This window comes from Alosa sapidissima, chromosome 17 (genome assembly GCF_018492685.1).
Source record: "Alosa sapidissima isolate fAloSap1 chromosome 17, fAloSap1.pri, whole genome shotgun sequence".
NCBI classification, from domain to species: Eukaryota; Metazoa; Chordata; class Actinopteri; order Clupeiformes; family Clupeidae; genus Alosa; species Alosa sapidissima.
In genome coordinates, this window is record NC_055973.1 from 17,625,001 (window position 1) to 17,648,444 (window position 23,444).

The 23,444-nt window shown below is 38.7% G+C and overlaps 2 protein-coding genes across 2 annotated transcripts; both read right to left on the bottom strand.

Moving 5' to 3' along the window:
* Positions 1-4,761: 4,761 nt before the first annotated feature.
* On the bottom strand, positions 4,762-6,751 carry LOC121688092 (ly6/PLAUR domain-containing protein 3-like). Its single transcript, XM_042067454.1, has 5 exons — positions 6,647-6,751; positions 6,141-6,257; positions 5,659-5,805; positions 5,276-5,383; positions 4,762-5,133 (listed from the first exon to the last, which is right to left on the bottom strand). Exons 1-5 carry the CDS (start codon positions 6,693-6,695, stop codon positions 4,901-4,903), a joined length of 654 nt encoding a protein of 217 aa, XP_041923388.1. The 5' UTR covers positions 6,696-6,751; the 3' UTR covers positions 4,762-4,900.
* A 9,062-nt stretch (positions 6,752-15,813) lies between these two features.
* Positions 15,814-18,355, bottom strand: LOC121688560. The gene is made up of 6 exons (XM_042068222.1): positions 17,852-18,355; positions 17,706-17,759; positions 17,573-17,626; positions 17,327-17,410; positions 16,529-16,660; positions 15,814-16,410 (listed from the first exon to the last, which is right to left on the bottom strand). The coding sequence occupies exons 1-6, from the start codon at positions 18,147-18,149 to the stop codon at positions 16,127-16,129; spliced, it is 906 nt and encodes a 301-aa protein (XP_041924156.1). The 5' UTR covers positions 18,150-18,355; the 3' UTR covers positions 15,814-16,126.
* Positions 18,356-23,444: the final 5,089 nt, after the last annotated feature.

A 23,444-nucleotide genomic window follows, 5' to 3' on the forward strand; every position in this document is an offset into this window, starting at 1 on the left:
GGACAGAACAAGACCAGATACGACAAACATGTGACTGCCTCACAGTTGAGAGAAGGAGACTGTGTGTTAGTGAGGAACCTACGCTTGCGTGGGAAACACAAACTCGCTGACAAATGGGAGCAAACCATCTACGTGGTAGTTAGCCAGGCTGGTGAACTCCCTGTCTATAAAGTGTGTCCTGAGAACCAATCTGGACCAATACGAACACTGCATAGAGATCTACTTCTGCCTTGTAGTCTTCCCCCTGAAGAAGATGAACAAGTTTAATCAGTTCCTGTCCGAACTCGTAGAACTAGAAGAAATTGTAAAGATGTAACCTCAGTGGAAGAAGAGAGAATGTCATCTGACTCCGAAGATGATGTGCCTTACTTCTTCAGACCCTATGATTTTGAGATTGAACCTGTTAAAGGGAAAGAACCATGTACAGAATGGATTGACCAGAGAAATATGGAGCCTAACTCCAGTCCTGCTCAACCAGACATGATCAGTCAAACCAGAGAGGAGGTTTTGGAACCTCAGAGAAATGAGAGTGACTCACCTGTGAACATTTCTGCTGCTGAGAGTGACTTACTTTTGACTAACTCACCTGTCAGTTCAGAAGCGAAACCTGTGGAAGAAAATCAATCTGAAGATATGTCCAGTCAGAATATCTTACCTGAGGACAGAAATCTAGAACCTACGTCAGTCTTGGAAGAGAGGATGAGAGAAAATCAAGAGACACAACAGGGCTCTACAGTGCGCCCATTTCACTCGCACATGCGAGTAAAAATGATGCCGTGCAAGTGCAAAAAAATATTTAGGCGCACTGGTGCGAATGACTTCTAACCATGTCAATGTTTGTCTACAAAATACACCGCAACATCGAGAAACATTACTGGTGCAGACCATAGAATCACGTCGCGAATGCAGCATAAAAACTACACCTCCCATCAACGTTAGCAGTTTTGCGTTGTGACTCGCTAGTAGTCGCTTCTATCAAATCCAAGAGTGCGCAGAAAAAGCGGAAAGTCAGACTAGCCAGCCAAGATGCAAAGATTGAAGAAATTAGTTCTTCTATCCACCGAATTCATTGGATATAGGAGGAACAGGATGAGATTCTGAGAATACAGTGAGAGAAGGAAAGGTAACCTAACATGCCTTTAAGCCCAGTTGACGTATTAGCTGCAATATACAAAATATAGCTGTAGCGAACCGGGACAAAAGTAGCCTCCCATAATAATCCCATTTTATTCAAAGGTAGAACGCTACTGACAACTCCAGGCTTCCACGCATGCTTATTTGTTTACACCGAGTGTGTGAAAGTGCAAAATGAAAGTAGGCCTAACGTTTGCCTACTGCCCCCATCAATGCAGATATTTCAAATAAAAACTGAAAGTATAAAACATATATCCTTGATTAGCCTATGTTGGGTTTTGTGGAAGAGAAAATTGACTGTTTTAGTAGTAGTATTAGGCAGTATGCAGTCAGATAGGTCACCATGGGCATATTTGAGATGGATTCACAAATAAATAAATTAGCCTATTGGCAGGATACTTGATACACAGGCTAAATGCAAATATTGCAATGTATTATATTATTTTACATTAACAAAATGTAGGAAAATAGAACAGACTGAAAATAAAGTAGGCACTGATCTTTAAAATCCTGTTTCCTGTAGCCTAAATGTTGTCAGTCATTCTTAATATTCGCAATTGGTGCACTGGCATGTTTAACTGTTAGCTGAGTATAATGTTAGATTATGTGTAAGTTAAGTACAGAACTCACTGCGCCCAATTTTTTGTCTGTGCTCCTATTTTTTTTAACTTGGGCGCACAAGTGCTCCTGGAATTTTTTTTTAGTGTAGAGCCCTGCACAAGAACAGTTAACTAGTACAGATACAGCACCTGATCAGACCTGTGAACAAGAAGAATCTACACTAAGAAGGTCTTCCAGACACAGAGAACCACCTAGGAAGCTGACTTACCCTGAATTTGGGAACCCATTAGTGACTATAGTTAAGTCCCTTTTCCAATGTCTAAGTACAGCCATTGTAGAATCACTCCCAGATTTAGCTAACCCCGAGTATCTCAGTCCTATAATAGCACAGCCTATTAGCATGCAAAGGGACTTGCATATATTCAGAGGGGGAGGGTGTAACCCAGGTTTACAAACTAACCTATAAGAACCCAAAATAAGATAAATAATAATAAACATCAAAACATTGTTTAGTTTATTGATTTATATTTTATTGAAACTAAGAAAGAAATGACAACAGAAAATATGCATTGCAGATATTTCATTAAGTGAATAAAAATGAACTCTATAGCTTTAATGAGTAGGAAAATGTTAGAGCTCCCTCTACAGGATGTAGTGAGAGAAAACAGGGAATCGGAACTTAACTAAGAATTCGTCAGTCCAGAAAAGAAAGAGAACGAAGACGGAGGGAAAAAGAAGCGCTGAGAAACGATAGAGTGAGAACATTAAAAGAAACCAAATACAACTAAACGACTTGGTTAAAGTCAGTTTAGGTCAAGATTTTTAGTATTATACTTTCAGATACCGTTTGTGTGAAACGAAACGTGCTGTTTAAAGCTACAGCCTTTTATTTTTTTGTCCATTTGAGTGCTAGCTCCAGAGTATAGCCTGCATTGTCATTGACTAGCAGCATATCTGACCCAAACATGGAACCAAGAATAAAATGAGTCTTGATTGTGATATATTTGTAATAGTAATGGGAGGCTGACACAACAGACGCATAGCCTATTAGTGAGCCACAGTGGTGAAGAATAAAGTTATTGATTTGTAGTTTACAAAAGATATACAGTAAGTTCAGACATCTGAAGACTCCCCCTACTATCTGTAGGCTATGGAACGCCACCTGGGCCCTTGGGGCGTGTCTAGTACTCACCTCAGCTCCACAGTCTAACGGTCGGACCTACCACGGTTAGTTAGCTGCCAAACAGAACAGCTATATCACAACTATAATTATGTAGGCCTACACTACTTTAATAATTTATATATTTTATTTTACGTACATATAATTTGCGGGAGTGCAGCGAATCATGTTTCTCCCGCTTCTGCAGACTCACCTCTTTCCTCCCACCCGCACCCAAACAGAGCTTTCAATACAGTGCAATATCTACATTTTTACATTTTGAATATTATTTTTCCCTGCAAAAAATGCATTTACTGCATTAGGAATGATGAACATGTTCTTTCTGGAGCTATACCTCAGCACCCTCAGTTTAATTTTTTGATGTAGCCTAATGTGTAATTGAATGTTCAGTTGTGTTTTAATTTGCACTGGCTTTGTGTATGAGCTAAAAAAAAGTCTTAGTTTGAGCACAGTTAGAACTTTTTGAAGCGATTGTTCAAGTTTGCAAGAAGTCCAGAGTTTTGTGAATGTAGCTCAACAAATGGATTTTGTCTAGATACAGTAGGCCTACTCAGTCTGTCAGGCAGACATTAGATGGAGCATGTCTATCCAAAGGCCATGACTGATCAAAGAATGGCCCTGAGGTGCACAGATCTCTCACAGTAATTTCTCTCAGAGAACAAAGATTACAGTGTAACCAAACATGCTCTATTGTATCGAGACTATTTCTCCACTCTGTTACATCTTCCATGTATTTGGAACCTCTGTAAGATACTGACCCTGCACAGGTGTATAGCCAGGTAGACAGATGAACTACTACACTTCTGTATCCTTAGCTGCCTCGATCACTTTATTAGGCTTGTCAGCCCCATGAGACATGATGGTCCTCAAGGAGCGGTGGCGATTGCTCTGGTTTGCCTGCTAGATGCAAAGCTGGCTGCTCACGGACACCAGGGGTCATTCTTCTACACTGTTAAGTTGACTAACACGTTTAAGTTGGCTACAATGTGGCATACTACTGCAAGAAAGATAGGCTTTGTATCAGATTTTCCAGGGGTGCCACTAATTGTGGCATGTGTGTTTTATTTCTTTATGAGGATTTTTCTTTTTCTACTCAGCTTCCCTTCAAGGTTGAATTTTTACTCATTGTTTTCATTGTGAACAAAAAGCCAAAAGGTGATTTTTTTTATGTACCTCATTTTACTCACCTTTACGAGGGCTGCCAATAAACTGTGGAAGATGATGTGTGTTATCTATGTTCTCCTCTGGCATAGACTGTGAACATTTTCTGCAGGAGCAGGACAATTGAAGCCCTACTCGGACGAGATTATTTGTGGGGTGAAATACCTCCTGCATAATATTAATCCTGTGTAATTATGACCCTCTGTAAAAATTTATGCAGATATTCTGTCATATCCTGTTTAAACATAGTTTCCATGATTTTGGCGCTTGAAGAAGCACTCGGTTTCTTCGGCAGTCAAATCAAAATAGGCAAACCGTTGCAAGACATCCTGTGGTGAAACCGTTGCAAGACATCCTGTGGTGAAATTACTTTACCCAACTAATCCCGTCCGAATAGGGTTTAAGACTATGAAGACTATATTTCCAAATATATGTATATGCTATTTTCTTTTTTTTAAAGTTGCCAGTTTAATATTTTTAGTACATTTTGAAATGCTTAAACTGCCCATCATCATAGTGTCAAGAAATTAACAATATCAAGTAGATACACAGATACAAATGGTTTATTATTTATTATTCATAAAGTAGCCTTTACAGATTCAGAAACAGAATAATATTAGTAAATATTGACAAAAGGATCCTTCCAATGAATTTCCAAGTGAAAACTAAGTCTTATCAGTTACTACAGTATCATCCATTCCATTGAAACTCAAATTTCAATGGTCTACTTATTGAAGGTTGCCATGTTTAATGTTTTGTGTTATTTTCCCTGTAGTCTTACATTGTTATGAAGATGAATTACATTTGTGTACATGCAGAAACCCCTGAGAGCTGTAGGAGAAGACACACATTCACCAAACAACCTTAATGTAAGAAGAGGAAGCAGGCTATGGACAACACCATGATTGTTATGCTATTCCTGTTAACTTCTCCTGAACTTGTACCACTCCTGGTCTTGCTCTTGTCACCGTTGCACAGGTTTCCCTCACAGCATGTCATATCCCCCAGGGCCTGGCCCAGCTGATCCTTCATCTGCCCAGTGCAGATGCTCTTAGAGGCACAGCCCTTCACTGTCATTTTCTCACCACCTCCATCCACTGGCAAGGGATAAAATAAAAATAAAACAGTCATTCCGATATTCTGATCTGCATTAGTATTATTAAGAACATTTTAAAGTAACATTTATATTTTCTTACACTTGGTGTTAATGGTTTTTCTTTTTTTTTTTTTTGTACTCACGTTTTGCTATTAGACAGCGGTCTTCCACTCCCTCACATTTCAGTTTGCTTGAACAGTCACTCCCAATGCATGTGTGACATTCCTTTCCATTGGGACCACCAGTGGATGCTTTTGAGAGATGTTACAATCAAAGTTTTGTCTATTTTCAACACATACTGCACAGTATTTATGCCCAAAGCTAATAAGCTGTAGTGAAACATACATAGTGGAGAATGACTTAAACGGTAACATCAGTTGATAACAATGAGACTTTGAAGAATCCTTTTGAGAACTGGATTACATCATGGTACGAGTTTAGCCATTATTATTAATGCATGCTTTTATCTTGCTGTTATATTGACACATCAGGTACAGGAGGTTTCTCCATGAAAACATAAAAATACCTTCAACTGTCTCGATATTGCAGTTGTCCTCTGTGCAGCATTTGCTGTTGATTACTGTTTTCATCATCCCCACATTATAGGAACCAACTATACATTGTTGAGGCACAACACAACTCTTAATGGCCATATCTGAGACCGCCTGTCCACCTTAGATAGGCAGAAAATGAAAAGTGAATATAAGAAACAGTAAGCATTCACATAGTTAATTAAGCAGGAGTTATAGTTATAAAGTTATAGTTTGTATATTATAGTATATCATAGTATTTGTTTATTTTCATTGTTTATTTTCATTAGGCTATTGATTACATTGACATTATTGTTTATTATTGCTATTCTAATTAATGTATACCAATGTTTTAACACTGCTCACTGTTAATTTAACTATTGTTTTATTTGTAACTCGCTTTGGACAAAAGTGTCTACCAAATCCCATAACCATTCTATGTTATTTAACAATTTGACATGCAAAAATGTAGCTGTACCGGCAAAGGTGGCCACCCTCAGATTACCACACTGAGTAGTAGGAGGACAGTCCATTTTTGTGTCTTTGCATGGCCCTGTTCCATCAGGCATACACTGATAGCAAGACAAGGAGCGGGCTGAAAGGAAGAAATCAGCAAAAATAAAAAAATTATGATGATTGAAAAGGGTATTGGAAATTTCCAACAGCTCAAGTTGTGTCACATTTGGATATTAAAGCAACAGCGTCAGCCTTGTCTTCTATAAACATTTTAGACATTGGATTGTTGTATTTGACTGTTGTTTTCCTGGCATACCAGGCGTGGCTGTTAAATAGTAGGACCGTTAGTACCATTATATACAAGTTATAGATTATAAAGAAGACTTTTTCTTTAGTACAATTGAATCACAGAATTAGTCTAATTATTTAACAGTCACACAAAATGATATTCAAACATCCAACAATTCTGCAGACATTTTCATTACACCTAAAAGTTACAAACGTTAAAAGTTAAATGTTGTATAGTACCTCCAGAGAACAGGCAGCTCAAAGTAATGAATATCAAAGGTATTCCCATCTTTGTTTGAAAGAGGATCTTTCTTTTTAGGATGTAACAACACTCGTGAGTGCTGGTGACTTTATATCATGTACATGAAGAGGAGTGGCTTGGACAGAGTCCATTGAAGTTCACTGAAATTACACATCTTTGCATTTATGTTTACACTTTTATCTAAAGCTACTTGCAACATAACAGTAATAAATGAGCAAGTCATCATTAAAAACAATAACCATAAGCATTTACAAACCATGTCCGTAAAAAGAAGTAGCTTTTAACTGTTTTTTTTTAGCCTGAATATCTCAAAATGATTGCTATACAAAAGACAACACTAGGAAAAGCATTCCCCAAACATGAAACCAAGAATAAAATGAGTCTTGATTGTGATCTCTTTGTAATAGTAATGGGAGGCTGACACAACAGACAGACGCATAGCCTATTAGTGAGAAACAGTGGTCAAGAATAAAGTTATTGATTTGTAGTTTACAAAAGAGCTAGAGGTGCATGGGTGCATTTTTCAGTCCCGCTACCGCCCGCTCCAACAATATTCTGCCCACTCCCACAAAAATGTGTCATTTTTAGTCCCACTCCCACTCCCAACATTATTGTAATATTGTACAAGTTCAGACAAGAGACTCCCCCTACTATCTGTATGGAACGCCACCTGGGCCCTTGGGGCGTGTCTAGTACTCACCTCAGCTCCACAGTCTAATGGTCGGACCTACCACAGTTAGTTATATCACAACTATAATTATAGGCCTACACTACTTTAATAATTTCTATATTTTATTTTACGTACATATAATTTGCGGGAGTGCAAATCATGTTTCTCCCGCTTCTGCAAACTCAACTCTTTCCTCCCATTCGCACCCAAACAGAGCTTTCAATACAGTGCAAAATCTACATTTTTATAATCTACAATATCTACAATTCTGTAGCAGACAAAATATAGCTGTTACATTCATCCATCAGATACCAGATGACAGAAAAAAGCATTATGGCATGAAGAGCTGAATTCTGTGCTGTCTAAAGAGTAAAGGGTTAAGATGCCCGACATTAAATCATTGAAACATGTGTAACCCCTTTTTAACGAGTGCTAATCACTCAGCACAGTAAAGGTTAACTTAGTTACACTAAACAATGGCGCGACAGGATCCTGAATTCTCAGCGGTGTAATATAGTCCGTGAGCCAGAGGGGTTGGTCGTTACCGAAAAAGTGGCAAAGGCTACCATACCTTTTCTGAAAGCCTGGAATCACAGCTTTTCAATGATGTATGGCCATCTGACAAGAGTAGCTGTTTTGAGTTATCACACATAATGTAAACTAAGGTTGAGAAAATAATGCGTATAAATCAAGCAGCACACTGACATAGCTGAAAAATCTATATTGGACATATTGAAATATTTTATTTTGTTATGTTTGGTATCATTTTAAAGGGGAGACTCTGAGCTTTCATTTAAATCCTTTTGTGAACATTTTGGATAAGTACAGCCAACCCTGGAGCTCTTCAAACTTTTAATCACACACATTTTCCTGCCATTTCCGCCTAAGTCATCTTTTGTCTTTTAATCCTGTGGCACCAGGGAGCATCAGAGAAACAAAATCCAAACACTGAAATACTGGCATGACCCTAAGGATTCAGAAAATGTATCATTTACCCATTTTATCTGATGAGGGGGATTTTCAGTCTTATATCAGACATGGCGTTCGAGAAAATAATGCGTATAAATTAAGCAGAACACTGACATAGCTGAAAATCTAAAAACAGTATAACAAATAACAAATAAATGTTTTAAGGTGTGGTAAACCCAATTATGACATTGCCATTACTGTAAAAGGTCAAGGTCATGACCTTTAGGCATAGTCAATGACATTTTATGACATTTTCGCATAAATCGAGTCCGTCTCCGAAGGAGAATGCAACAGGAACTAAGGGGCCGTGCACACGACGCCGGTTTTTGTGAAACCGGTGAGATTTTGTTAACGGTTACGCCTTGCATGTACACGACGCCGGCAGTTTAGGAGACTGAAACCAATAGCTTTTGAAACCGGCTTCCGAAGTGGGAACTTCTGAAACCGCCGGCTAACTTTCGTCGTGTAGACGCCTGTAGGTGCGAAGCCGGCAACTTTATGACGACATAGCCCCACCTCTCAACTCAGCCACGGCACTCGACCTGACATGTGGCTTGTCAAAACAAACCAAACCATTTATTTATCATATTAAAATATTTTTCTTTCCCCTGTCATGATTTATGTGTACAATGTAGCCTATCAGCCTTTAGTGGCTAAGTTAGAAGCACACGCTAGCTTAACTTAGTTAAAAATTAGCTTACTGCATGTTAGTGTTTTCTCCAGTGGTGCTCAGACCTAATAGAGTGGTGAAGTCCCGCCCCTTCTACTTCCGGTCCATGGGACCTATCTTTCAAAAAATTATGAACGGGAGTTAATGGAGAGATAACAATTATTTTTTGGTCCAGTTTGAATTGTGCCACAAATTTCACATATGATGTGTGTGAATTTAAAAGATAATTTTTCACGTCAAGAAAGTACTGTTGTTCGATAGACTTCAAAAGTTATGTTGGTTTTGTGCGAATCCACTCAGTGGACTACATCTCTCGCCTCGAACGATGTACGTCACCAACGTAATGAAACGATAAGAGCTGTTATGCTAGTTAACGGTTGCATCTTGCTGCCTGCTATGTCACTTAACAGTATGTAATGTACAGTCTATGGACGAATACAACTTACCTGATGTGTTTAATCCTCTCTCCGCAAATGTCTTTACATGAAAAATTGTCTTTAAAATTGACAAACATCATATGGGTAATTCAAGGCACAAGTCAACCGGGACCAGAAAATAATTTATTTTTCGCCATAGACTGCCGTTCAAATCTTTTTGAAAGATAGGTCCCATGGAGGCAAACGGAAGGGGCGGGACTTCACCACTCTATGCAATGCGTAGGCTAAGCATTTGAAATTTCACATAGCAGTCACATACCTTGAAAATTAACTTTATTAGTTTAACAGTTGAATTGAAAACCGAATTGTCTGTAGTCTCCTTATTTCATGCGACTGCTTAACCAGAGCACTTATTAGACATTCTCTGGCTTAACAAACTGTTTAAACAATGTTTTCTTCTATGCGATTCACGCGAAATTATTGTGAAGCTTCTGCACAGCGGCGCCATCGACTGGTCTGGCATATGCACTACAGCACATTTAGCCGGTTACACCTCTGTGTGTACACGCGAGGTTTTTTCTTGCCGGAGTCGTTAAAGGTGTGAAAGCGGTAAGAGAAAATCCACCCGGCGGTGTCGTGTAAACGGCCTCTGAGTCAGCTAGCTACCCAGGTCAGGATAGCTTCAGCTACAAAATAGCACCGACAAATAGCAAGCGGAAAGTCTGACCAGCACTTAACCGGTAACTTAGAAGAGAAAATCTAAGGAGTAAACAAGTACGATGCGCCGATGTTATGGAGTAAGTGGGCCTATGAACTTGTCCAATGGTCTCCACAAACTACTGACAGCAAAATATCCTCTCTCTCTCCAGTGCAAATCGGACCGGGGCTGACTTTGAGCAAAGATTCTAGCTCCGCTCCTGGGGTGTTAGAATGTTCAGAGCTCACCATTTTGCGGGCATTAAACATTGAAAACACAGAGAACAAACAAATCTGATTGGGCTGTACCGAATTCCATATCAACATATTGCAAAAACATAAAGCATTATGGTCATTGTAGTGACAAAAATTAAACAGTGCGGTAATAAACACTATAAACAGATTTTACAGGTGCTTACACATGCAGTGGTGATCTTAGCAGCTCAGAGGTGATTGGAATGTTTTCCTTTCCACTTTTTTGTTTTTTATGATTCGACCTGTAAGGAAAATATGTGAGCAATATCACAACACAGAGAGAGAACTCTTAATTCAGGGATTATGCATGCTAAAACATGTTTTAGAGCTTCAAATGTCAGAGATTCAAACCCCTCAAGACTACAATTTTGCCAAGTTATTACCTCCAGGTCCTATCCACACCATTGTAAAACACAAAACAGGGTGTGCCTCAACTTTACTGAGCTGAACTCTACTCTATACTGTTTGTTTTTCATTTACAGTGGGAACTCATCCGTAGTCAGGTGTGATCTTATGCAGTGTTAGCTTCATGTTATGTATGTTACAGGCATTATGTTACATCTTCTATGCTTTATTTGTTGTTCAGCATAAATACACACATACACGAGAACTATCTGAAAATAAATTATAGTGCTGAGTTTTACTCCCATGATACAAATTCATGAAAGGTATATTTAAGTGCTAAACCAAGCACACATATTTGACACTCCCTCCTTACGGTTCCAGGGATGTTCCTACTTTGGTGTAGCTCATTCCATTAATTCAGAACATAATGGTAGGTACATGTTCCAACAGTCCCTTTACTGTGCACCTGAAAGGTCATTCACAACCAATTACTGTATGTGTTTTTTATTATACTTTGTTAAGGAAGACTATGACACATCCAGGCCATGTAATTTTGTGATTTAAGTCTGAAAGCCAGCAAAAATGTGAGAACAGTTTTACTGCACCGTGGAGGTCATCCGAAACATGCATCAGTTAACAAGCTATAGGCTAACCTGCCTTTATCAGTTCCCATCTTTTGTTGGTGTTTGCAAGGCCAATTTGTTTCCTTTTTGCGAATAAGATCATTACTTTAAAAGACCACAAATTAAATATGCACATTGTGAATTTTTACCTACAGGTTCCATACTGAAAGAGAACAACTTCTTAAAATGATCTGCATCAGTCATTATAGTTGCTGTGCAGGGTTGCGTTTCCCAAAACCATAGTTGCTCACCTGTTAACAACTTAGTTGGTTAGCAATGGGAAATTGCATTGCAACCAACAAAGTTGCTCACTTAGTTGCAACTATGGTTTTGGGAAACGCGCTCCAGATAGCCATTAAGGACATAATGGCAGTTCATGTCGCAACAAGCTGAAGGTATTTTGTAAATGTCAGTAAATACCCCAGGTGAACAAGCACACACCCTTCCCTGCCCTTAAAAATGGTGGTGGTGTGTGAGAGAGGCATCAGAACATGAATCAGGATTCCATGTCTTGTGTTCCGTGACTTATCTGACATCAATGAATACACAGACGCAGTCAGCAGGTTTATACAGAAGTGTGTGGAGTATATTAAATCAATCCATGTTTTTCCAAATCAGAACCCATGTCAGAGCAGCCCTCGCTGCAAGGGTCAGTGCCTTTGCTTCAGCTGATAAGGAGAAGAAAGGGACACGCAAGTCATCAAAGAGGGAATACAAAGCAAAAATTGAGAATCAGCTCAGTGAATGACTCATATCTGACTTTAAGGTGAGACCTAATGTCTCAGCCTCATTGTCAGATGAGCCGGTTTGAAACCACCAACACCATACTCCCAGAAATAACCTTCATCAGTAGCCTCGCCGATACCACCATGTCCAGTGCTCTGACTGTCACTGAGGATGAAGTGAGGAATATGTTCAGTAAACACCCGAAAAGCTGCAGGTCTGGATGGGATCCCTGCCCAGGTAATCAGAACATGTGCAACAGAGCAAGCAGGCTTCATTTTGAACTTTCTCTGTGTATTCCCGTCTTGTTCTAAGTCTTTCACGATTGTGCCAGTACCAAAGAAAAACAAAGTATTTGAATGAGTGGAGTCCTGTGGCCTTCACCCCCATAGTGAGCAAGTGGTTTGAGGGGCATATTCAAAAATCATATATATACTTTAATATCATCTGCACTAGACCAACATCAATTTGCCTAGATCAGCTTTTTACCACCTCAAAAATATTGCCAAACAAAAGGGCTGATGTCAAAACATGACTTAGGAAAAAAAACCCCTCATTTATGCATTTATCTCCAGCAGGGTTGACTACTGCAATGGACTGTTCACAGACCTTCCTAAAAAAGACTATTACATGTAAACAGCTTCAGGTGATACAAAATGCAGCAGATAGGATTCTAACAAAAACTAAAAGAACTGACCACATTACTCCAATTCTTAAGTCCCTGCACTGGCTTCCAGTGAGTGACAGAATTGACTTTAAAGCACTATTGCTGGTTTATAAATCAGTAAATGGAGCAGGACCTAAATACCTATCAGACATGCTTCAGCAGTACACACCTTCTCGTCCTCTCAGGTCCCAGATGAAAAACCTGTTAGTAAAACCTATACTGTTAGAACTAAACATGGTGAGCTGCTATGCTAAAGTGTTTCAAAGTTGAATAAGTCACAATAAATTCTATGTGTTCAAAAGCCTTTTGTGAAGGATATCATAAGATCTTGAGGCAATCTGATGAAAAATGGCATATAGGGATGAAATCGGTCATTTTTAACCGGAACAGTGTTAGAAGGTTAAAGCAGTCAACACTCTCAACTCATTTCTGTTTCTGAAAATGTTGTCACTGAGCCAGAATGAGAGTCAGGACATTTCAGGACACTTTTATGTGTCAGCGTGAGTATCCTGTGACTCACGCTTCTCACATTAGTTCTGATTACTGTTGTTAATGCTACTTCACTAGGCCTAAATATCAGGCCTGTCATCAACTTGACCTTCACAAATTCCAGAATAGCATGTATCCGTTCACCACCTCTGCCAGGTGTGGCAGTTCCCTAATGTTCACACTGGAAAGATCAAACACACTAGTAAATTGACCACTTCAGCATTGGTATTTACCATGTGACTCAATGATGCACCACATATGCAGAGTTAAGGAATTCTATTTTAGAACACATATACGTTAGCTTCATTTTTTTAGTTTAATACATGGCCTTTATTTTTAAGTTTTTAAAAGGTAAAATATGTTCTAGACAACTATTACCATACTTCACATTTGACGTTTACATTATTTAAAATACAAACTAGAATTGTATATTATCTTCTATGACTAGTGAGAGATATAGTTATACTATTTGTGAGCATTATATTCCTCTAGATTATTTAACATGAAATAGGTATTTTTGGTTCAAATTTTGGTTTTGGACTCAAATAGAAAACTGTAATCATATAATGAAATGAAATGTCATATAATGAAATGTATTTTATAGTAGCCTATAATTATATAAATGAATATAACTGACTTACATCACCATAGAATGACATTTTAAAGTTCAACATGTAAGCAAACCTTAAAAAACATGATTTCTATGTCTCTGGCTCAGAGTAGGCCAACTTCTATAAAATAACCAGCAGAGAGAGCTCTTCACTTTCTTCATATAATTTACTGCAATTCCAAAAACTTTACCTGTGTGTACACATGTACAGTATATATTGTTTATATATATGAATGACTAATACAGTACAGAATACAGAATACAGTACACTCACCAGCCACTTTATTAGATACACCACCATTAATGCAATGCAAATATCTAATCAGCCAAGGGTTTGGTCTCAGCTTTGGTGGGGACACATCCCCAACTCCTGTTGTCATGATACCAAAATTATTGTTTCAATACCAATACCAAGTGAAGAATCTCGATTTCGATACTTTCGAGATTTTTTTAAATTTGATTTGATTTGGGGGACCCCACCACCTTGACGTCATCAGTAATATTGAATAGTGTGTGATCCTTCACATCAGTGGCGATCATAGAATTTGATTGACCCTCCACACACACACACGCACACGCACACATACACAGAAAGTGATGAATGTCACTTTCTATTTCATATTTTGGAATTCATATAAACTTTAGGCCTAGCCTATATATTTTGTTAATTTATAGTATTTTATGCATAATTACTAATAGCTAAACATATTTAGTAATTTGAATACATCATATTGATATTTTTACATTTTTAGACAATTTATGGTGTATACGTCTAATTGAGTACCTGTCACTTTCAGAATGAATGTGAACGTAATTAGCTTTCAATCTCATGGTTTTAGGTTAGTGAAAAATAGTTTTGTATAGTGCAAGGCTATGTGGATGAATTTCATCATGTTTGCTATGTCACTAGACAAAATACATGTTCAAAAAACTAACAAGTCAAAGAAAATCTTTCTGGGATGAGATCATAGAAAATATAAGTGTCTCACAGTGTTTATTTGTATGGAAATGCACTATGGTTTATCTTGTATTTATTTGCATTGTGCAGGCTACATTCACAAATACATTAGCCTACATAAACAGAATAGGAGCAGGAAAATGTCTCGGATCCATTGTTTATTGCCACTGCAAGCTTGCAGCCAGTGACATGGTGACTTCTATTCTGTGCTATATGTGCACAGTGCACATGACTCCTAACCTTGGTTGAAAGATTACAGAAGCTAGGTTTAGCTGTGACAATATCCTGGGTAATATCCTAACAGTTAATGCTATGTTTTACAGTGGAATCGCATTTGAAAGCCTGGTCACCAGTTGTAGCCTAGTTGTCAGTTTGTGTGGCTAGTTATTTTGCCTACTTCGACTGCATAATGAAAAAGCTTTGTTCCTTTTCTTCTTTGGTGGTGTAGCTGATCTACAAAGCACAAAAAGGGGCAAAATGTGCATGCTGAAGGGCAAAGGGAATATTAAAATGTTTTACACTGGCCTTTTTTGAGTTATGTATTGGTAGACATCCCTGATGATAACTTGGCCTATACCGTCACCACAAAGTAAAGTAGGCATGTCAGATATCTTTTAGGCATGTCAGATATCATTTGATTACCTTCGGATTCAGCCAATCAAATGACAGTGTTTCTGCAACTGTCGTCCTGGCCGTCAGAATCAGTCAAAATAGAAGAGAGGAGTTTGCCAAAATATTGATTGGGACTACCTAGCGTCCCCCCCTAAACCTACGCCCATGTAATCAGCCAATCATATGGCAGCAGCTCAATGCATTTAGGCACATGGTCATGGTCAAGATGGTCTGCTGGAGTTAAAAAAGAATGGGGAAGAGTGACTAAGTGACCATGACTCACATATATCCATCTCTAGGGTTTACAAAGAATGCCCCAAAAAAGAGAAAATATCCAGTGAATAACAGTTCTGAAGGCAAAAGGGGGGTCCAACCTGGTACTAGCAAGGTGTGTGTACAGTATGCATAGCCTATATGATTGTATGTAGTCTATATGATCTCTAAGTAATTCCATTATGCCTTTGATGTACTGTAGGTCAACTGTTATTTTAATGTGTTTGCTTCACAAGGTTTTTAGTACAATCAGAGCTTGCAGTAGAATTGTAATCAGTTACTTCCTCAACTTTATCTAGGATCTACTGCACCACATTAACAGTAGAGGCAAATTAGGTTCAAGGTTCAAGGTGTCCCAAGAGGGCCAGCAGAGAGAGCATATTCATAAAGACACAAATACAACATGAGGGCTCACCGAAACAGTGGACATAAAAACATAAGAACATAATAAAAACATAAGAATTTTTTTTTTAATTGAGACTTTTTTTTCTTGATTGTGTTTTGTGACTTCAACTCACTTGTCACATTAAGAAAAGTAGATGACCACTAAAGGTGTTGTAATGATTTAAATTATCATATATCCATGCACCAGAGTAGAGTTGCACATAGACCACATCTCCCACCTCTAGCAGCAGACACACTCCATTAGAGACGTGGATATTCCCTTGGGTTTGGCTACCATAAGCAATAAGCACATGCTGCCCATTTCTCCGTAAAATGACTCCTGATGGGGTGGAGCTGCTACCAGAACCGTAGACCTTGAAGTCAAATTGATAGACTCCTCTTATTGGTGCTCTAAAGATGCCTGTATCAGGAATAAATACCAGAGATGATTAGATGTTGATTGACTAATAGGTTGATGTGGTATTTGTTGATATGTTAATGTGGTAAAATATAGAGCTTTGTGATAAATTTTACAGTACCTGTGCTTGGGTTATATGCATTGCCAATATTTGCAAAGACATGCTTATATACCAAAGTGTAGTCACGGTTGAAGGGTCCGGTATTAAGTTGAACAGACTCCAAAATTGCAGCTGAAAAAGCTACCTTCCTCCCTGTCAATCACGAATAACACATGGATAAATAATAACTGTGACAAAATGTAAACTAATAACTATAGCATAATTATATGGAAATCATGCAATACAGGGGTGCGTTTCCCAAAACTTACTTGCTAACCAGTTAGCAACTTAGTTGGTTGACAATGGGAAATTACATTGCAACCAACAAAGTTGATACCTTAGCAACTATGGTTTTGGGAAACATACCCCAGGATGGCAGATTTGTTTAATTTTTCAAGAGGAACTTGATGACGTTATTTTTTTTATGAGTATAAGTATAAGTATATATACTCTTTTGATCCTGTGAGGGAAATTTGGTCTCTGAATTTATCCCATTCCGTGAATTAGTGAAACACACTCAGCACACAGTGAAGTGAAGCACACACTAATCCCGAGGCAGTGAGCTGCCTGCTACAACAACGGCGCTCGGGGAGCATTGAGGGGTTAGGTGCCTTGCTCAAGGGCACTTCAGCCGCTTCCTACTGGTCGGGGTTCGGACCGGCAACCGTCCGGTTACAAGTCCGAAGTGCTAACCAGTAGGCCACGGCTGCCCCAACCTGAACAACCAGTGGTTGCCTTTGGTTATATCTATGGCTTAAAATGACCTCAGTGACCAGGAAGAAAGGCAGATATACAATCACATTGTATTGTTTTTGTTACCTCGATTCTCTCTTTCCAGGGCCATGACTTGCGTCTCAGTAGTGTTGGACCAGGCTTTCATAGCATTGAGCTGAGCTGCTTGTTCTAAAATTGTATTAGGTTCACAAACAAATTAGAGGAACTTTCAGTTCATCAACAGCTGCAATTATGAACTGAGCTATGAACTGAGCTGAAAGAAATACAATTTTAAGTTTGAAAATTATTTCAGGAATATTTGCAAAGCTATCATTTTACAAAAATATTTACCTTTATTTTCCCTTTTCAGTTCTTCCACAGCTGCATTTAGATGGATGGACTGAGCTGAAAGACAAAACACATTTTAAGTTTGAAAATTATTTCAGCAATATTTGTAAAGCTATCATTTTACACAAATGTTTACCTTCACTTTCCCCTCTCAGTTCTTCCACAGCTGCATTTAGATGGATGGACTGAGCTAAAAGAAAAGCAAGTTTGAAAATAATTTTAGCAATATTAGCACTGAAAAGCAAGCCATGTGAAAATGTATGATGATTTGTGTTTCATTACCCTCATATGTAGTCCTCAGCTTCTCCAGGTCGTTCACCACATGTCTGAGCTCAGCTCTCTGATCAGCCAGCAAAGCACTCATCTCCCTCAGCACGGCATGGACGTCAGTTTGGGTGCATTTGGTAGAAGATGACAGAGTTGCCTCGGCTCCATCTTCCTGGGCCTGGTTCCTGGGTATGGTATTGCTATTTGTGTTGTGCAGACCATCCTGACTAATATCGTTCTCACTTATATTATTGTCTCCATTGACTCCTGATGAACCACAGCACAGCAAAAACAAAACAGCAGTAACCTTCATTCTGAAACTGTGCCCTGTGATGACAAGTAACAGTTCACAGAAGTTGGCAGTACGGTGTGTAAGTTAATGATTGCCGCACTGTTAAGACTTTTTATTGTATGTTTACAGTTAACTCATTGGCAAAACTGTTGCCAGAAAGTTACTGGAACTAACATTCTACAGTAGCCTTACTGTAGATGTGTTTTCCAGTATGATACCTATACCAAAATTTTAATGTACAGCATGATGCCCTTACTTTATTTTTATTTTATGGAAAATAATACCCTTATTACCCCACAACTTTCCAGTATGATAATTCAATATTAATTCATTCTATAATTAAAATTCAATGACGTAAGTCAACGTTCAATAGTAATACTTTTTTTTATTATTATCATTATTCTTTACCATTAAAAATTACACACATACAGTAGCTTTTTCAAAAATACTTTTTCAAATACTCATAATATAACAGATTTCAGAAACTGACAGTAAGTCAATTGAACACAATAAAAGAGAGAGACATGTTCATATGCCCTCATCATCCCCCAATCAGATAGTGTCTCGGTTGTTTTGTTCTTTACAATTAACAGGCATGCACATCATCTTCACATTGAAAGCATTGAATTACATGAGTCCTTTCGTGCTTAAATAGTCCTGCGGAGTACACATATTAACATGCTGTATCACCTCTGTGGGTTTCATTAGTAAGTTGACACACAATTGTGAAAGAGTTCAACTTATACAGTATGGACTCGGCTCCACTATCTAGCCTGTTATCTAGCCTACAGAACAGAAAAATAAAGAATAACAAAGTTTTTTTTCTTGTTTTGGCTCGTAATACAGGCACAGAGCTTACAAAGTCCATTGTAGGCTTGTCATCAATCCTGACCCATTGGTACTAGTATGTTGCTAACAATTAATATGTGAAGGAATAGAGGGAAAGTGTGTGAGAGATGGTCATGGGTGTATCTATCAAATCTGCTGATGGACAGGCTAACAACCTGTGTAATGGGACAAAATAAAGCCATGCTAATCACCATATTATTAAAAAAATCAGTTGTGCACAACATATCATGGGAGCCAGGTTTTGGAAATGAGACGCAAAGACTTTGTCTAGTACAGTATATTCCTTGGTTGTTTTCCTTGTTAGTAAATATGGATTTCTCACACAGTCCACATGTGAAGTAAGTAAGTAAGTAAGTAAGTATTTATTTATATAGCACATTTTTCATGTACAGAGTGCAACACAAAGTGCTCCACATACAAGACATTGACACAATCGCCAGCATATCCATGACACCAAGACATAAACAAACAAATTGACAAAATAACAAATAGTATTTGCAGTAATTTACTCACTTCTGTGGATGCTGACTCTTAATCTTTGTGGGATAAAGTCATGACCATGGATTCAGGTCCAGATTGTACTGCTTCCTGGGTGCATTCTTCCCATCTCTCTCAGTTCACAGAGTGTCCAGTCACTGGCTGTTCTTCATGTAAAACAGTGAAAATGCATAGAAAACATTTAAATATACGCTACATTAATGCAATGCAAAGTACACTAGTGATACTGAAAAAAAAAAGGTATTTTACTGGCAATTCTGTGGGGGTTACATCTACTGTAAGTCTAACAGTGCAGATGTCAATACCTGTAGATAATATCCATTGATCCAAAGCATTGAATTGGATAGCTTGATATAATGCAATTAAACAAAAGCACACGTACACCTGCAGGCGCGCCTGCACACCAGACCTTTGAATCTTTCATTATTAGGTATGGTGAAAAGATATGCTGTTAAACCCCTAACCACTAATCTTACTAATAAAAGGTGCAAGGACACTGGCAATGAAAATAATAGATTGTTCTCCTTTATCAGTTTAGTTGAGGTCATTGGGAAATAACACCAGCAGTACAATACTGAGCATAACAATCAAGTTTGAGTGCCTAGGTCTGGTCATTTTCATACAGTATAATTATTTACATACACGTAACTAAATAAAAGAAAATAAGGGTAGTGCATATTCCACATGTCGGATGTGGACATGTAGAACTAAAGTAAAGCATGGCTGGTGTGGTGAATGTCTTTATCAGTCTGAAATTAACATCCAGGTAATGTTGTGATTAGACATGACCTTGTTCTGGTCACGATCATAAATATTGCTGCAATTCACTTATTTATAGCTTATGGGAACTGAGCTGTAAACATCCATTTCCTCCTTTCTGTTTTTCTGTTTTGTTTTTACATGTTTTTATGACAGTAGCACTGGCAGCATGGCCCAGAAACGCTAGCCTGACCCGGCCCACCTATCTCTTATTTTTGTCTCACTGAGATACTAGTCTGGCCTCTCTCAATGCATTAGCACTCCCAAACAAAGGTCGGACCAATCAGCAATGGGAGGGGATGATGTTAATTTCTCATTCAAAAGTAAGAGTGGTAAACGGTAGTAGCAATGCTTGCAAACATTAAACACAAATTGCAGTTAATATGTAAATATAAACAGCAAAGGTAAATACAATGTTTCCTGACTGCCAATGCAGTTTATTATCAGTCTACAAAGGTTATGTAGCCTAAAGTAGGAAGTTATCGTTAGAAATTCCATGATCAATGCAATTGGTTAGGCTGGAACAATTGTTTTAAAGTTAACGCAAAGTCTACGCCCATTACGAAACTAGGGTTAGAAACATCTCCCAATATGAGAGAATGTCAGTCTGGTAAAGCCAGGCTACAGGAATGCTATCATCTGAGCAAGTGACACTCTTTCAGATACAGCTGTAAGCCAGCTCAGGAGAAGGCTTGGAAAACCTGTCACAGATTCACCAGGGCATGCAGGAATTCAGCTGCATGGACGAAGATGTCATAGAGGTAAACCACACAGAAGCTTATTATCCTCCATGGATTGAAAAGGATTAACTTTCTTCAGTGAAGATGTCAGTGAACCGCACCAGAAGCTTTATGGCACTGCAGAGTCTTTGTTAATATAGCTCTTTAATGACTCGTCTCAGCTGTTGACTGCAATCTCTGAGATGTTGTCTGTTTTTTTCGCTTTTGATTCTTTTCCTGAAGTGGCTAATCTCTGAAGACACTGGCACAGTTCTGCACGGCCAGTCTCTGTTGAGTCTTTTGATTGGTGGCTTGCTTTTCTTTGCGGAGTGGCGTCAGGGCTCTCTGGATTGGCGTCAGGGTTCTCTGGATTGGCGTGCTTACCAGGATAACCCCTGTGGTCAACAGCTCTTCATCTCATGCATCCACCGCAGCACTACTCCTGGTCAGCAGGTCAGGCCTCATGAAGCAGTCATCTTGAATGTCGGCCAGCCTGAATGGCTGATGGACCTCTTTTGCGATGACCACTTGCAGAGTGTTCTTGCCGTTTATTTGTGCCATTCATTAAGCCAATCTCTGTAGTCATATACCAACAACAACAACAACATCAATGACAACATATTGCATTTATATGGTGCTTTTCAAGGCATCTAAATGATGATGGACTGTCTGTCGACCGGGACTTGACATGGAATGTCTACGTAGAGCAGGTGAGCCTGGCCCAACTGACATGCTTACAGGACGTTGGCTCGGCAGTGACTTGCAACATGCCCGGCCTCTCCACACCAGGACCAGTCTTTGATGTGGGTGCTGTGATGGGCTTCCTATTTTCTGGCAGGTCATTAAAGTTATAAAGGCAAAGGGAAGAACTTCAAAGTCAGAGTTTTATAACAAGATAACGGCATTGATCACAGTTTTGGATAAACATCGGAGTTTGACATTCATTTAGATGTTAATGTCAACAGTAGAGCATTAATCCAAAATGTTTTTCAATGATTGTTTGCGGTCTGAGGTGTTTTGAGCAGGTTCATTTAGTAGCACATAGCAGAAATGTATACTGCCCTCCATTTCCAATTTTCGCAATATAGATTCTTCGTGCTTCCTGCCCTCCATCTCAATTCCGCACGTCATAATTATGACAATGAAAAGAAGTGGGTCTGAGACTGCCCTTGATGTGTGAGCTGGCATCTAACAGTACTTTATACATAACATAGGAGACAAAATAGTAATGTGGCAATTGTAGACACTGGCAAACGTCTGCACTCTGCACTGATCTCTATTCAATAGTATGGTGTTCATTTTAGGACATCCTCAGACTCAGGTGTCAGACTCAGAAAAACATTGGTCATCTTCAGACAAAACTGCCTCAGCGTCAGAAAAACCTCTGTCATCTTCAGACAAAACTGCCTCAGCGTAAGAAAAACCTCTGTCATCCTCAGATAAAACTGCTTCAAACCAAACTGCCTCAGAAAAACATCTCTAAGGAATCAGGTCTCAGAAAAAACGCTGTCAGAAAAAGTAGAGTCAGGTCTCAGAAAAAGTGGAGTCAGGTCTCAGAATAAATGCTGTCAGAAAAAGTGGAGTCAGATAAAAAAAAAAAACGCTGTCAGAAAAAGTGGAGTCAGGTCTCAGAAAAAACGCTGTCAGAAAAAGTGAAGTCAGGTCTGAGAAAAAAACGCTGTCAGAAAAAGTGGAGTCAGGTCTCAGAAAATCAGGTCTCAGAAAAAACGCTGTCAGAAAAAACAGTCAGACGAAAAAGTCTCAAATGAAAAGTTATTGTGGGGAAAAAAGAAGACGACGGATACAGAACGGTGAGTTTAATATTATGCTTAATACATTTATTCTGTCACTGGCATGTTATATTTGGTGCTTGGTTAGATGTAGAAATGATAAGTAAAGGTAGAAAGTGATCATGGTATACACATGGTATACACATTGTAGGAAATCCATGTACTGTATGTAACTTTATTCTGAGACCTGACTCCACTTTTTCTGAGACCTGACTCTACTTTTTCTGACAGCGTCAGAAATGGGGGTTTGGGAATAATGATGTGATGATAATGATGCAGGTTTCTTACCGGTAGGTAGTGTACTACTGGGAAACTGTTAGCAAAAGTATGAAATAATGGTCCAGGTGTCGTACTGGACTTTCATGGTGGAAAAATGTTTAACCAACTTTTCCCTAGCTCATTGAATGTACCGTACGAAAAACAAACTATTTTGCTGTATGTAGTACGTAGCTTACTCCGGTATGTGCCTTACTGCAGCTGCTAATGTTACTAGCGAAGTGAGGTTAGCTAAGTTACATACATGGATTTCCTACAATGTATATACCATTGGATCACTTTCTACCTTTACTTATAATTTCTACATCTAACCAAGCACCACATATAACATGCCAGTGACAGAATAAATGTATTAAACATAATATTAAACTCACCGTTCTGTATCCGTCGTATTCTTCTGTCCCCACAATAACTATTCATTTGAG

Coding starts and splice junctions, on each gene's coding strand:
- LOC121688092 (XM_042067454.1), bottom strand. CDS start 6,695: ATGGGAATACCTTTGATATTCATTACTTTGAGCTGCCTGTTCTCTGGA. Junction 6,258..6,646: donor GAGCTGCCTGTTCTCTGGAG/GTACTATACAAC, acceptor TCTTCCTTTCAG/CCCGCTCCTTGTCTTGCTAT. Junction 5,384..5,658: donor CAATATCGAGACAGTTGAAG/GTATTTTTATGT, acceptor ATCTCTCAAAAG/CATCCACTGGTGGTCCCAAT.
- LOC121688560 (XM_042068222.1), bottom strand. CDS start 18,149: ATGAAGGTTACTGCTGTTTTGTTTTTGCTGTGCTGTGGTTCATCAGGA. Junction 17,760..17,851: donor GCTGAGGACTACATATGAGG/GTAATGAAACAC, acceptor CTTTTCTTTTAG/CTCAGTCCATCCATCTAAAT. Junction 17,411..17,572: donor ACTGAAAAGGGAAAATAAAG/GTAAATATTTTT, acceptor ATACAATTTTAG/AACAAGCAGCTCAGCTCAAT.